The sequence below is a fragment of the Crotalus tigris genome, unplaced genomic scaffold (assembly GCF_016545835.1).
Source record: "Crotalus tigris isolate CLP2741 ecotype Arizona unplaced genomic scaffold, ASM1654583v1 scf7180000017980.1470182205:1502881, whole genome shotgun sequence".
In the NCBI taxonomy this organism is placed as follows: domain Eukaryota; kingdom Metazoa; phylum Chordata; class Lepidosauria; order Squamata; family Viperidae; genus Crotalus; species Crotalus tigris.
Genome location: NW_024096756.1, coordinates 67,657 through 81,117, shown reverse-complemented (window position 1 = coordinate 81,117; position 13,461 = coordinate 67,657). Strand labels below are relative to the sequence as shown.

The 13,461-nt window shown below is 35.2% G+C and overlaps 1 protein-coding gene across 4 annotated transcripts in view; it reads right to left on the bottom strand.

The window, feature by feature from the left end:
• The window catches only part of EPHA3 (EPH receptor A3), a 231,882-nt gene extending 222,026 nt beyond the window's left edge, over positions 1–9,856 (bottom strand). The window contains exon 1 of one of the 4 annotated variants that reach the window (XM_039345858.1): positions 9,106–9,856. In XM_039345858.1, the coding sequence (XP_039201792.1) occupies positions 9,106–9,196 (91 nt within the window). In that variant the 5' untranslated portion in view covers positions 9,197–9,856. The remainder of the gene's footprint in view (positions 1–9,105) is intronic. The other 3 variants (XM_039345856.1, XM_039345857.1, XM_039345855.1) reach the window with 3 other exon arrangements.
• Positions 9,857–13,461: the final 3,605 nt, after the last annotated feature.

Here is a 13,461-nt window from a genome sequence, read left to right as displayed (position 1 = left end):
ACAAATATAAAGAAAAAAATCTTTTGAGAATATCCCTCTCTGTTACATTATATTATAAAGTTTCATATTTGCTTTTATCCATATATTTAGATCTAGCAAAGTGCTATACAACCAAGATTTGTTATTCGACAGATTCATTATTTTTGTAAAAGCAACCTAAACAAAATTATAAAAATGCACAAGTTGATGGGCTGATATGTGTATAAAATTTTCAACACTGAGTTCTAAAAACAGCACCAGGCTTTCTTAAGAATATTAAATGAGTTCACCAAATGTAATTGTGTGCTGTTAATTCTCTCCCACATGCAAACTTATTTCACTCTCAAGCGTCTTGTACATTTCCACTACTGTTTGTTTGGTGGGCTTTTATTCTTTTCCCAATATTTTTTCCACCAGATTAATGGGATTTTCTTCCTCACTCTGCCCATAACAGCAGGATATACATTACTTTACAAAAAAACTGCCTAAAAGTTTTCACTTACAGTGCATCAGTTTGAATAATGTCTCCCCACGTTAAAGAATTAATTTTGTATGGTTTCGTTAATCCTCAACAAGGGCTTGGTAGGCTAGTCTTTAATCTTTTGTTGGTCTCTTCCAGCAGTTTCTTTTAAGTAGCATGATCTTTATTTTTATATCTCAATTGCTTTTTCCCACTCTATATACAATTTGGAAATTTTGTAAGCAAACTGAAATGTAAAACTTTGGAAATGTCAACAGCATTTCAGTCAACAGTCAATAGCATTTCAGAACAGCAAGATGTTGTTTCATTTCCAAAATCAAGTTAAGATCAGGTCATTATGGAAGCTTTGGACATCATTGATTGTACTGCATTTTTCACTGAGTTTATGTTGATTTATTTGACTGCATACAGCTGAGAAGTCTCTGGATTAGGCAATTTCTAAATAATTCTATATAATTAATTGTTTAACCTGCTGCCAGAATCACATATTCAATTCAGGTTTTCAGATAGTTTTAATCATAGTTAAATTACTGCAATGCATTTATTTGGGAAGCCCAGTAGGCTTTTTATAGCCAAAGTACTACAAATTTTAAGTAATCAACTTCAAAGATAAAATTAAGGATTCAGAATATTTCCTATTTAAAATTAATGGAATTTAAATTAACTGTGGTTGGATTATAGTAAGCACTTTTATTTTTAAATAGTTACATGTTAATAGTTCATTCAAAACGGTTACAGTTTTTCAAGGATATTGAAAATGCAGCTAAATCTAGAAACTATGATTCACTGGAATAAACTATTCTTTAAAGTTTTTATTTAATGCAGAAAATAAAAGTTAACTGCTCAATGTTTTGTGCACTTAGTATAATTTGAATTTAAACATAATTTAAAACAAACACCTACATTTTAGTTACTTATCTTTTAAATATTTTACTAAGTTTGTTTCTCTCTGTGTGTAGAGAGAGTGTTTATTTATACTTAGTAAAATATTTAAAAGAAAGAAAATTAAAATGTACATATTTGTTTTACAATTGAATGTATATATCTGCATATATAAATTAGAATATACAGAATGTATGTATGTATATACACACAAAAATATATTTTAATTTATATATATATATATTAAATAAATAAACATGTTTTTTTTAACTGTTATGTAAATTTATGCACATGCTCCCCCTTCTTATTTAGCCCTTTGCTCTGATGATGTTAACAGGTTGTTAACGAAAGCTCAGCAATTAATAAAAAAAAGCCTTTTATCTTACATCCCAGAACTCTTTATTTTTATCTGATTGACTTTAAATGTCCATACCTCCTGGGATTCCTATATTCAATATATATACATATACATATACATATACATATACATACATACATACATACATACATATATATATATATATATATATATAGGTCTTTGGTTGTTCGGGTTTTCTCCCGCGTAAAATTGGAAGATTTTACGCGGGAGAAAACCCGAACAACCAAAGACCTATATACAAATACCCGCGAAAACCTCAGAAAACATATATATATATATATATATATATATATATATATTCAATAATGATGGTGAAAATGCGACTCCCGGGCATAATTATAAATGGAATGAATAAAGCGCGTTCACCAGGAGAGTTTAAAGTTAAAATACTTTAATTAAAGTATTTTACTATATTAAAAGGTTGCCAAGCTTTCGTTGGGAAAACTCCCCAACATCTTCAGGCAGACGTCTATGGAACCCGTTTAAATCACCTTGTTAGAAACGGTCTCTCAGCCCTGAAGATGTTGGGGAGTTTTCCCAACGAAAGCTTGGCAACCTTTTAATATAGTAAAATACTTTAATTAAAGTATTTTAACTTTAAACTCTCCTGGTGAACGCGCTTTATTCATTCCATTTATACACACACACACACACACACACACACACACACACACACATATACATTCAATTCAAAAACCAACACCTACATTTTAATTTTCTAACCCATACATAGTAAAAACTTCTAAATCCATCATATTTTCAATATATGATTAGGATTGGCATTCATAATTCTTAATAGAATCAAGGGTCCTGCAAGAATGAGTAATGACAGTTCCAAGGAGAAGGAGAAAGAGAAGGAGAAAAAGCATAGACCACCTAGTTAGTTGTTGGAAAAAAAATTCACAGACTACAAAGAGGAGCAATGGTATATTGAAATATCTGCAAGAACTACCATCTGACTACAAGCAAGAACTAGTGGCACCACAAAATAGACAAAATAATAAAAAATGAAGAAACTAATGTGCTCTGGGACTTTTGAATTCAACCAGACAGGCACCTATCACCATATTTAACAATTGTAGATAAGAATGACAAAAAAAAAATCTGGATAATGAATGTTACAGTATTGGAGATAGCAAAATAGAAGAGAAACTATTTATTGATGGAAAATCACAAAATACAAAGACCTACAAGTAGAATAATTGTGGCAAAAAAGGTCTCCTGCTTGAGCAGGGGCTTGGACTAGCAGTCCTCCAAGTCCCTTCCAGTTCTAGTCTGATTGATTCAAAAAGAAAGCAAAGACAGCACCAATAGTAATAGACACCTTTGGTACAATTCCAAACATCTGGAGCACCATTTGAACACCATCGGCATTGACAAACCACCATGAGTCTATTGTAAAAAAGCAGATTTACTTGCAACATCATACATTCTGTAACAATACCTTTAATATTATTAAAAAAACATCTTCCTATCTGAGGTCTTTGGGAAGGATTCAACAGGTAGACAACAATTCTAAATCCCATCTAAACATCTAGCTAAACATCTAGCTGCAACCAATAATAATAAGACAGTCTTACTATCTCTGTTTAGAAGTCAGTTGCATTGAGGGAGGAATTGGCTTCCCATAGCTGTATTCAAGTCTAAGATTTATATTTTTATTTAAAATATCTGAATCTCTCTCTCTCTCTCTCTCTCTCTCTCTCTCTCTCTCTCTCTCTCTGTCTCTCTCTCTGTCACACACACACACACACACACATAGAATTTCTAACTTTATTTTTCCGGGTAGCAAATCCCAAGGGACCCAGCAAGTTTCACATTTGAGTAAGCAAACTAGAATATCATTACACGTTTTACTGAGAGTGTTATACCCTAAAGTTCTTTCTGATAATTTCAATACAAGGAATTAAACACACACTTTTTTCTCATCTGTGATAACAGGGGTTTATTCTTTTGTATCATCTGTACTTCCATTATGCAAACAAATAGTTCAACAGAAATCAAGTGTGGTTATAATATAAATAAATTGAATCGTGCCTAGCTGAACAGCAAGCACCTTAATTCAAAAAAATTCTGCTATCCTTTACTCTTGCTGTTGATAAAAGCTCTGTAGTGACCCTTGCTGGTGATAAATACCAGACTCCTCACAGCAAAAGAAAAAAAAAACCCTGCATTTTTGCTATTGAACCTTTCATTCAATAACAATTATCTCATTAAAACAAGTTATATGACTACTTTGATGAAAAATGGTGCAATCTTGAACAAAAGGGAAGCAAATTTATTGCATAGAAACAAAATTTGCCCCATACTATATTTATCCAGAAGAACATTTTAATTCCTACATTTTTGACAAATATTAGTAAAGATAATGCAAAGACGTAGAATTTGTTGTTTTATTGAAATGCCAAACCCTTACAACATATGTTGATTTCTAAAGACTTTTTCTTCTTCAAAGAAGCTTCTAACTGCTTATTTAAAACTGATTGGTTTCTAAAGTTTTATGTACTTTAATTCTTTAACCCTTTATTTTAATTTCTTCCACCAGCATTTACTTAGTTTTTCCTAAGTACAAGTCCCGCACTTGGTTAAGTTATCATAACAGTTTTACATTTGGCTTCTTATATTTATCATGTGTTCTAAATTCAAAATGTCTCATTCAACAGGCTGCAAGTTTATCCAATGAATCAATCATATGTTTGAAAATTAAGACAAGTATGATTTTAAAGAAAAACTTTAACTATATTAAGAGTCCATTCAAATTGGGTGGTTTATAAATTCAAATAAATAAAAATTAACCTAAACCTGAAATAGGAAAAAGGAGTTGACAAAACTCTGAGTTTTATATTGATGTAAACTTTTAAGTGCTATTAGGTGAATCATATCTGGGATGCAAAAATTCAGAGGTACTCTTTACTCCTGTTGGTTGTCTGGATTTTTGTTGTCCAGGTATGGCGTGCTCAATTCTATAATAATACTATGGTAATGATTATAATGTATTCCACTTAGTGTTGGAGCATTCAAAGCACCTTTTCAAAACTGTCCTAACTCAACTTTAGATTCTGCATTACAACTCAGATTATTTAGTTTTATAGCAGCTACTTGTATTTCATATAGGCACAACACTAATTCACATGCCTGCCTAAATCCTGTTTGTTGATATGATAGAGTAATGCTAAATTTTAAGCAGATCAAAAATTGATCAAATTGTTGCACCTATATATACTTGAACTACTTTAAACCCCTGTCATTTGGACAGGCTTAACAGCAGGGATTAAACAGGCATCAGCAGGGTTTTAATAAGTGAGAAGATGAGCTAGATAGCTATAGAACTGGAATTTTAATTATGCTGAGTTTTGTAAATGCTTGATCTATCATTCAGGTGATATCAGTTTTGCCTTTCATTGTTAAAAACTTTTTATCTCATACTGAAAGAAATTATATTATAATGGCATAAAATTCCAGAAATAGGATCCATTACTAAGCTTGTAATGAATGGCTACTACTCTAAATAATAATAAGTACATGAGAGCAACAGCATACAATTGCAATTGCAGCAGCATACAATTGCCCTCTTTACACTCAATGTATGACTTCTGCAGAAAAACCGTAGAACATTCCAGAGGATTATATTTTTAAAAATGGATACAACACACAACACAAATATTACTTATAATTATTTGTTTTGTTTGAAGGAAAACAAAAGTTTAATTTTGTTTGAAGTTTTTTGTATATAGATTTAATACACATTTATATTCAAACATTATATATATGTGGGTTGCTCCATCTAATTTCACAAATTTTTAAACTACTGTTACACATGAAATTATTTTACGAGACTAATGTAGCTAAATACTGAACTAATATAGTTATATAGTTAGGACAAACAAAGTCATAGAAGGAAATACTCACATGTTGTAATCAAAGCTACAAATACGTTGTAAACTGACATACTTTATGTTACTTGTTTAGCCTGACGGTAACCATGAACAGATGTATATTTCTAGTGACTTGGGAACAGTAGGGAGTGAAAATTGTATTCATAAGAAATACTTTATGTGAGATTTGAGAGGTTAAAAGAAGTTTCCTGTCTGCATAGTCAAAATATTATTGAAGCAATTCAGGTTGTCAGTAAAAGATTAAACCAATTTGCTGATAATCCTGTTAATGACCCAGGTCAAGTGTTAACTGTTGCAGGTTATAAAACAGTTAAATTAAGGATGCCGGTAACCAGGAGCAAATAGTATCATTATAGAAATGGATTAAGGGGGAAAAGTTACAAAATTGCAATTATTATTTATTTGGTTCATGATACAAAAAGTGCAACTTTAAACATGTTGAAGGATTTTCAATTAAACACAGTGGGTTATCTGTATTCCAGAAAATCTGGGAGATTTTTGAAAAGTTCATCTTGAATTGAAAAAAGAGGGAAGTTATAAGCAGACTTTAATTTCAATTATTATTTTAAAAATCTATTCAAAGCTCAGCAAGAAATAAATTATATTCATTGTTGAGACATTAATTTATATAACATTTTACTGTTAACAGTTACATGATTAATTCTTCACAACTTTTCTATTTATAATTAATATATTTAAAAACAATCTGAGATTATTTAAATGACTCTATGACTTAATCTTAATATAAATCCCTAGAACAGATTTCAATTTAATTAATACTATATTATAAATAGCACTGAAGAAAATTACATTTTACCATCTCTTTGCTTAGTTGGAGTTTCAATGAAAGTTATCATGTGGTCCCACTCCAGAATGTCTATAATATTAAATATTTTGTATAATATGTTGTGTAACCACAGCTTTCAAATAGTATGGAAACAAATGCTTTTAAAAAAAATACAGACACACACACCTAAAAGTAATCAGTTAACACAAGTATGTATAAGCTGGTACAAATTCAGTTCATACAATTTGTTCTGCTCCTGCAGAATCATAAATCAAGTCATATGTACAACTCCAAAATATTTTAAGTGTTTTGATCATTAATTCATTAGTAGGTGGCATGAAGAAAAAGGATTAATGCTTGTATGTTGATTCACGTATTATTATTGCAATATGGCTAACTTACAGGTAATTAAATACAATTGCAAGTTTAATTTCTGTTTTTATAGGCATGCACTCTTAACAAATTCATAAAATAGTGACTCTTTTAATCAATGTTATTTAGCTGTTATTTTATAAACAGATTAAATACAGGAAATTATTTCAAATAATACAGTTTCAAAATGTATTTTTATTAGAACATGTCAGAAAACTTCCAGTGTACTCAAACAGAAACATATTTTTATTTCTATATTTTCTCTATATTTAGTCTATATAATACACCTAATTTGAATTACAAAATTTAAAAACTTAATATTTCTTATACTTATTTCAAAGTTTGGGCAACTTAAATAAATGTTGATTTACATTTAAAAATTAATGATATAGCTGACAGCTAGGTTATTATGATACTAAAGCATATTGTATAGGATCTATTACTACCCACCCATCCCAAAAGTAAGAAACAAAGAAAGAGGGGAGGGAATCCAACTACATAGACTGGAGAAAGAAAAGAAATCGTCTAAAGAGTATCATCTGTGGACAATAAATTCAATTTTGCCACATTCAAAAAGCAAAAAAAAAAAAACCAGCCCCAAAAAACAAATACACCAAATAACAGATATAACAGATCCAACCTAAGGGGTTTATATAATAAGAGTTGCTATCTTAATATGTAATATGATTTGCCTGCCAGCACACTAGATGGTTTATTGCTTTATTATGTATTATCCTTGAGTTTTGCTGATAAGACTTTCACCTAACTCCAGAATGGTGTCTCCAGAAAGAGATTTCCTATCAGCTACACTCATTATTTGACTACACTATAATGAATCTAATCGGTATAGTCAAATTATACACACACATACACTGAATGTGTGAGTTTTTTTTTCTTTGAACCTGAAATAAACTGGCTGTTTGCTTACAAAAATAATTTCTGCATTGTTCTGAATATAGCACTCCTCAAAGCAGAACTAATAAATAAATAAGCCTGTCTTTTCCTGTTCCAAATGCAAGACAAAACAAAAACATATACAAATCCGTTAAACTAGCATTGATCAAGCAGGTGCAACATTTGAACACTTACTGGATATGAATTATCCCCACCCTTTTGGCCTGTTCATTTTGTACATAGTGCGTTTGAATAGTCATGCTGAAGGTTGAATGTTCAACGCTGTAACTTCAATCATACATTACGGAATATGTGTAGAACATCTATTATTTTTGGGAAAAAAATCTATTCAATGGTCACTTTTCTTCAAAATATAGCTTTTTGGAATCAATTTGGTAACAATTTCTTACCTAGAATGAACCTGTTTAAACATTATTAACATTCAATTTATACAGCAAAATAGGTGATGCCCCCTCAGTGACACCAACGATAGGTATTTTTTTAAAAGCAACGCTTTATTGTCTCTAAAGTTTGTGGCACAAACTAATAAAGCAATGCTTTTAAATGCAAATATTAATTTCTATAACAAACATTTTTTTAAAAAAGTGGGTGGGCTACTGGGCTTTTATTTAATTATTTCTATAGAATCATTCGGTGCAATTACGTCACAACGATAGGTGTAAATGAGTCACAAGCTTTGATCTCTGCAAAAGAAGTCTTTGCTCTAATAAACTCGTGGGCTATCCTCCGGGTAAAACAGGTTGCCGTCCTTCCCCATCGTTAATCCAGATAAAACCATGTCTTGAGTTGCCGAATAAAAATAAAAGGCGATACGGAATTATCATGGTTTTGGGAAGCACCGCCTCGTTCCTCCAAAGCTACTCTTTGTTCCTCTTCCCAAGTGTTTGCTTTCAACAACAACAACAAAAAAAAAATAGTTGCACGGATAGTTTATTCTGCTTCCCCTCCTTAAAAGGCAGGCGATTTGCACGGTAGGACTTTCCCGGGAAGGTTTCTCTGCGCCATCACATTTATGCTAATAATCAAACATACACGCCCTATTCATTATAAACCGGGATCCAAGTCACTTTGCACCGGTACCCGCTTCGACGCGCGATAGTCGAGCTGCAGATGATGCAAAACGCCGAGGGCTCACCCGGCTCTCCTTCACCTGCATCGCCCAAGAGGGAACTGGCGGGCTCAGGACCATCACAGCCAGCCACCAAGCGCACCCGAACCAACTTTGCCAATCGCCGCCAGTCCATAGCTACACCCACCAAACGCCCAGCGGCTGGCCCGGGATGAACGCCGCGCAGCTTATGGCTCTCCAGTGGCCCTCCCGGACCACCTTAAAAAGAGCAACCGCCGCGGACCAGGTTGGCAAGTGAGCCATTTAACTCCCGGCTTTCCGAAAAGCAGCGCTTCCTCGGCTTACCTTCGTTGGTTGGGTAAAGACTCAGATCTCCCAAGCAGCCGAGCGTCGATCCCAGGAGGAGGAAGAGGAGGCTGGTGAAGTGACAATCCATGCTGTGGCTGGTGCAGAAGGCAGCGCGAGCTGCATCTCTTCCCGGAGCATGCCACTGATTGTGAGCGCGCCGATGGCAGGAGAAGTTACCATGCTCCGCTCGCAGCCTGATGTCAAGTTTGACACTGGAAATGAGGAGGAGTCTCGCGGATTGCCTGGGCTGCCGGCAGCTTGCCGGCCGGCGCGCCGGGTCCTAGCGCCCTTCTTTCCTTCCAGCAAGCCAAGCCACGGGGAGATCCCAGAAGGCTGAGACTAAAAGCAACGGAGCGGCGAATGAGGAAGGAGGAGGAATTTTCAGGAAAACGGCCTGTGTGTGTGTGTGCGCGCGCGCGTGGTGGACAGCGAACTTCGCGACCAAACCCCTCCCTGTTTGAAGCGCCCTTTTGAAAAAAACAAATGTTGGCTTTGATTCTAATCGAGACGCGGCGATATCAATAGCATTTTGCTCTGCCCTCTCCGCTTTTGTTTCGGCAAAACCCAAAGTAACAGCCGGGCCGCACAGCAGAAGTGAAATATGTGTGCGGAGGTGCAAGGTGGAGGGAGTAAGGAACATCTCAAATAAAGTCCTCTTTGAAATCTCTGAGCTTATCGTCTTGAGATGTGCTCCAGTTTACTTGGCCTCTGCACTTGGAGATAACGCAACAACTCCGTCTAGTCTCAAAATCTCTGCCTTCGACAATATGCTGACCCAAGGCTATTTAAAGGGCTCTTAACTCAGTTAACCCAATTACCTGCTTCCTGTGGCACCCATTGAACAAAGAACTAATCACGTGAGATGGGTTCTCACAAGCCACCAGGCTAATATATGGTGGGCTAACTAACCAGCAGGCTGGATTTGTTTCATTGGTCTAAATTCATCAAAGCCCAGGATCAGCCACCATGGCAGGGAGAGAGAGGGAGGAGTGAATGAATGGATGAATATGAATCACTTCTGGCTTTTTCTGGATGCTGAAGAGAGGATAGGACCCCAGTGCTAATTTGCCTAGAACAGGAGAGGAATGGAGAACATGGTTCCCACCAGCCCTGTCACCTTTATGTTGCCCAGGGATAAAAGTTCCAAGGGACTTCCCAGCTGAGAAGGGGAGAAGTGGGAGGATGGAGAGACGCTTTTCTTGGATCTTTTCATCCTTTACTACTTAACAATGGAAGAGATGACAAGCTGATTTGTTTTCTTGCTTCTGTTTGATCACTTTTCCCTTGATTTTTCTTTTGAATGGAGATGGTGGCAGTAAACTGTCTCTTTAAAACAGTGGTTCTCAACCTTTCTAATGCCATGACCCCATAATACAGTTCCCCATGTTGTGGTGACCCCCAAGTGGGTGTGGCCACCAATAAGAGGGAGTAGGACAGCTAGGGAAAAGGGAAAAAAATGGCAGACAGTGTGGTTTGGCGACCCCCATGAAATGGTTGTTTGACCCCAAATGGGGTCCCGACCCACAGGTTGAGAACCACTGCTTTAAAACATGTGAAAGTTTTACCCCAATAAAAAAATAAGTTACTGCAAGTAATATGTTGCTGGACTGAAATAATTTGCATTGTCATATTTTTGAGGAGGAAGCAATTTTTTTTTTGAAGAGTAGTATAAAAATCACTTTCTTCAGTTTCAAGTCTTTACTGAAACAAAGAAGGAAGAGGGAGGAAGACGGCTTTATCATAAATAAAAGTAAAAGAAAATCAATTATGCATCTGTTCTTTATTTATCAGCTCACAGGGCACCCCAGGATATAAGCTAGCCATTTTCTTGAGAATCCTTTTATTTTTACTGCTTGTGGCATCATCGTATACTCTATTTCCTTTGTGCATGTATAAACTAGATGTTCAATCATACAGCAGTTTTCTGAAGCAGGAACTGTTCAGGAAGAATAACCAAGTTTTTATTAAAAAAAATCAAGTTATCTGGATTTTCTAGCACTCTGTGATCTCTGGATCCCAGATGTGCAACCAGGTTTAATATAGGGCTCAGAAATGGGTGGGCAGAGGTTCACCCTCTGTAATAAGTACTGCAGGGCAACTAAATCTGAAGAGTTGATGATTTTAAGAGTCCTCAACCAAGTAATAGCAGTGATGAATGAGGACAATCATGATAAACTCACAGGGCTATCAGCACCACAATTGCCTTTCTTCTTAATTTTGGTAAAATGCATTATATATTGAATGTGACTGGCTACACGTTGGATACCTATGGATTTCTCATTTTATTTACTTAACCCCCAACTGCTGCTTTGTTCTCAGGCAATTGAAGCAGACTCTATTTTATTTTCAGACTACCTATTGAACCACATCTCCCCATAGGAATTGGCCTGACAACTCTTCATTAAAGAGAAGCACTTGATACTCCCCACTTCCCCACTTTCAGAAGGCTAAGTGGATCAATGCTTGGAAGTGGGGGGGGGATTGTTTGTTTGGTGATGCCATTGGTCCTTAGGAATGACCTGCTACTTGAAATTAGATCTTCTCCTACCCTTCCAGAAGATGTTGAAGATTATGTTGTTCTGGAAGGCAGTTAAGTCATAATGTCTCTTAGTTTGGTAGAATCTTTTTCTGTATTTTTGTTTTTGCTTTTTGTATTGGGATTCTATGGTATTTGTAAACTGAAGTGCTGTTAGATTGCAGAAAGGAAAAACATAACTGTTCAGTCAATCAATTTCTCTGTTGTGCTATCAGTTCAGTTAAAACACACTTAGAATTTTTTTTTCTTTTTGGGGGGTGGTCAAAGTTCCATCCATCCCCAACATATTAGAAAAGTCAAATAGGTTGTAAAACATGGAATAGCATCAAGGCAGGAAGGAAATGACAGCTTCAGAATGCCTGTTTCTTCATCCTTATTTTTCTTTCTTTTACAAACATACTCAATCTTTAAGGTGCTAAAATTACTGCCCTGCTGCAATTGGGATTGAAAACAGGCCTTATAGGAAGCATGAACCAGCAAGCATGACAAGTATTTGGAAGCTACAGCTGGCACAGAAGGCACCTGCACAGACAGTTCTTGGGCCCTTCAGGAGACCCATGTAACACCCCGTTGCACAAGCTGCACTGGTTGCTGGTTTTCTCTGCCCATGGTCCTTTTAAAATATATGTAATGGCTATTCAGTGGAACAGCTTCCTTCAGAAGTTGTGGGTGCTCCATCACTGGAAGCTTTTAAGAAGAGCTTGGACAACCAGTTGTCTGAAATGGTATAGGGTCTCCAGCTTGAGCAGGGGCTTGGACCAGAAGATCTCCAAGGTCCCTTTCAATCTTGTTATTCTAATACTCTGTTACTTATACAATAGATCTGTACATTCATCCTTGAAATTTAGATGTGATCATTATCTCAGTGAAAGGCCACTGAAGAAGATAATGTCTAAATAGTTTTAGACTATGTCAAAAACTATAATCCCTGATATATTTTGATTGGCTTAGTTTGATCCTTCTTCCAGAATCCATTCTCATCCACCACATTCAACAGTGGCTCACTGGCATAATTAACACAAATTAAACAGGGAAAGGATGCTGCAGTTGGCATTGATTCTGTGTTTTATTATTTAAAACTGTCCTTTCCTACTGCAAATTTGAAACCAACGTTTCGATTGGATTTCTAAAGTGCTCTAAGACATTGTTTAAACATAATTTATTGAATAAACCATAACTCTCAGAGTTTGCAAAACATGCTAGCCAAAATAAAATATGCCACATTATGTGCAGTGTGTGATCCCACCACAGATTTAAAATGTTATTTATGCTTGTTATATAAAATGTAGATTCAATTGATTAAATCAGCCTTCTTCAGATTTGAGAAGTATGAAAGGAGACCAAGTTTATTTATTTATACATTTATTTGATTTCTATCACTGCCTCATAGTAGTGACTCTACAAAAGCAAAGCAACATCAGTTGCATCAGTTAGAGAAAGTATTATGCTTTAGTCACGATTTTTGTGGAAAAAGTGGATTTTTTTTGAACTATCAAGCAATTACCTTAAATACACACACTGGAAATACCTGCTGCCTTCATTTTGGAATGAAAAAAAAAAGGAAAAGTCCATTTATATCAGAGTGTTCAATTTTATGTTTGGCAATTTGAAAAAGTAAGCTCCATTGAATTGAGGAGTTCTTAGTAAACATGAGTACTCCTCCCCCAGAAAATACTAACAGGCAATCCCTGCTTGGCACAAAAAGTTGAAAAAAGTAACATCAACAACAAAATACAGTAAATGCTTGCAAGTGAAGCTTTAGGATTGATGCATTTTAATGTACCTTGACAGGTTACTATGCCATCTCAAGAGCTTCT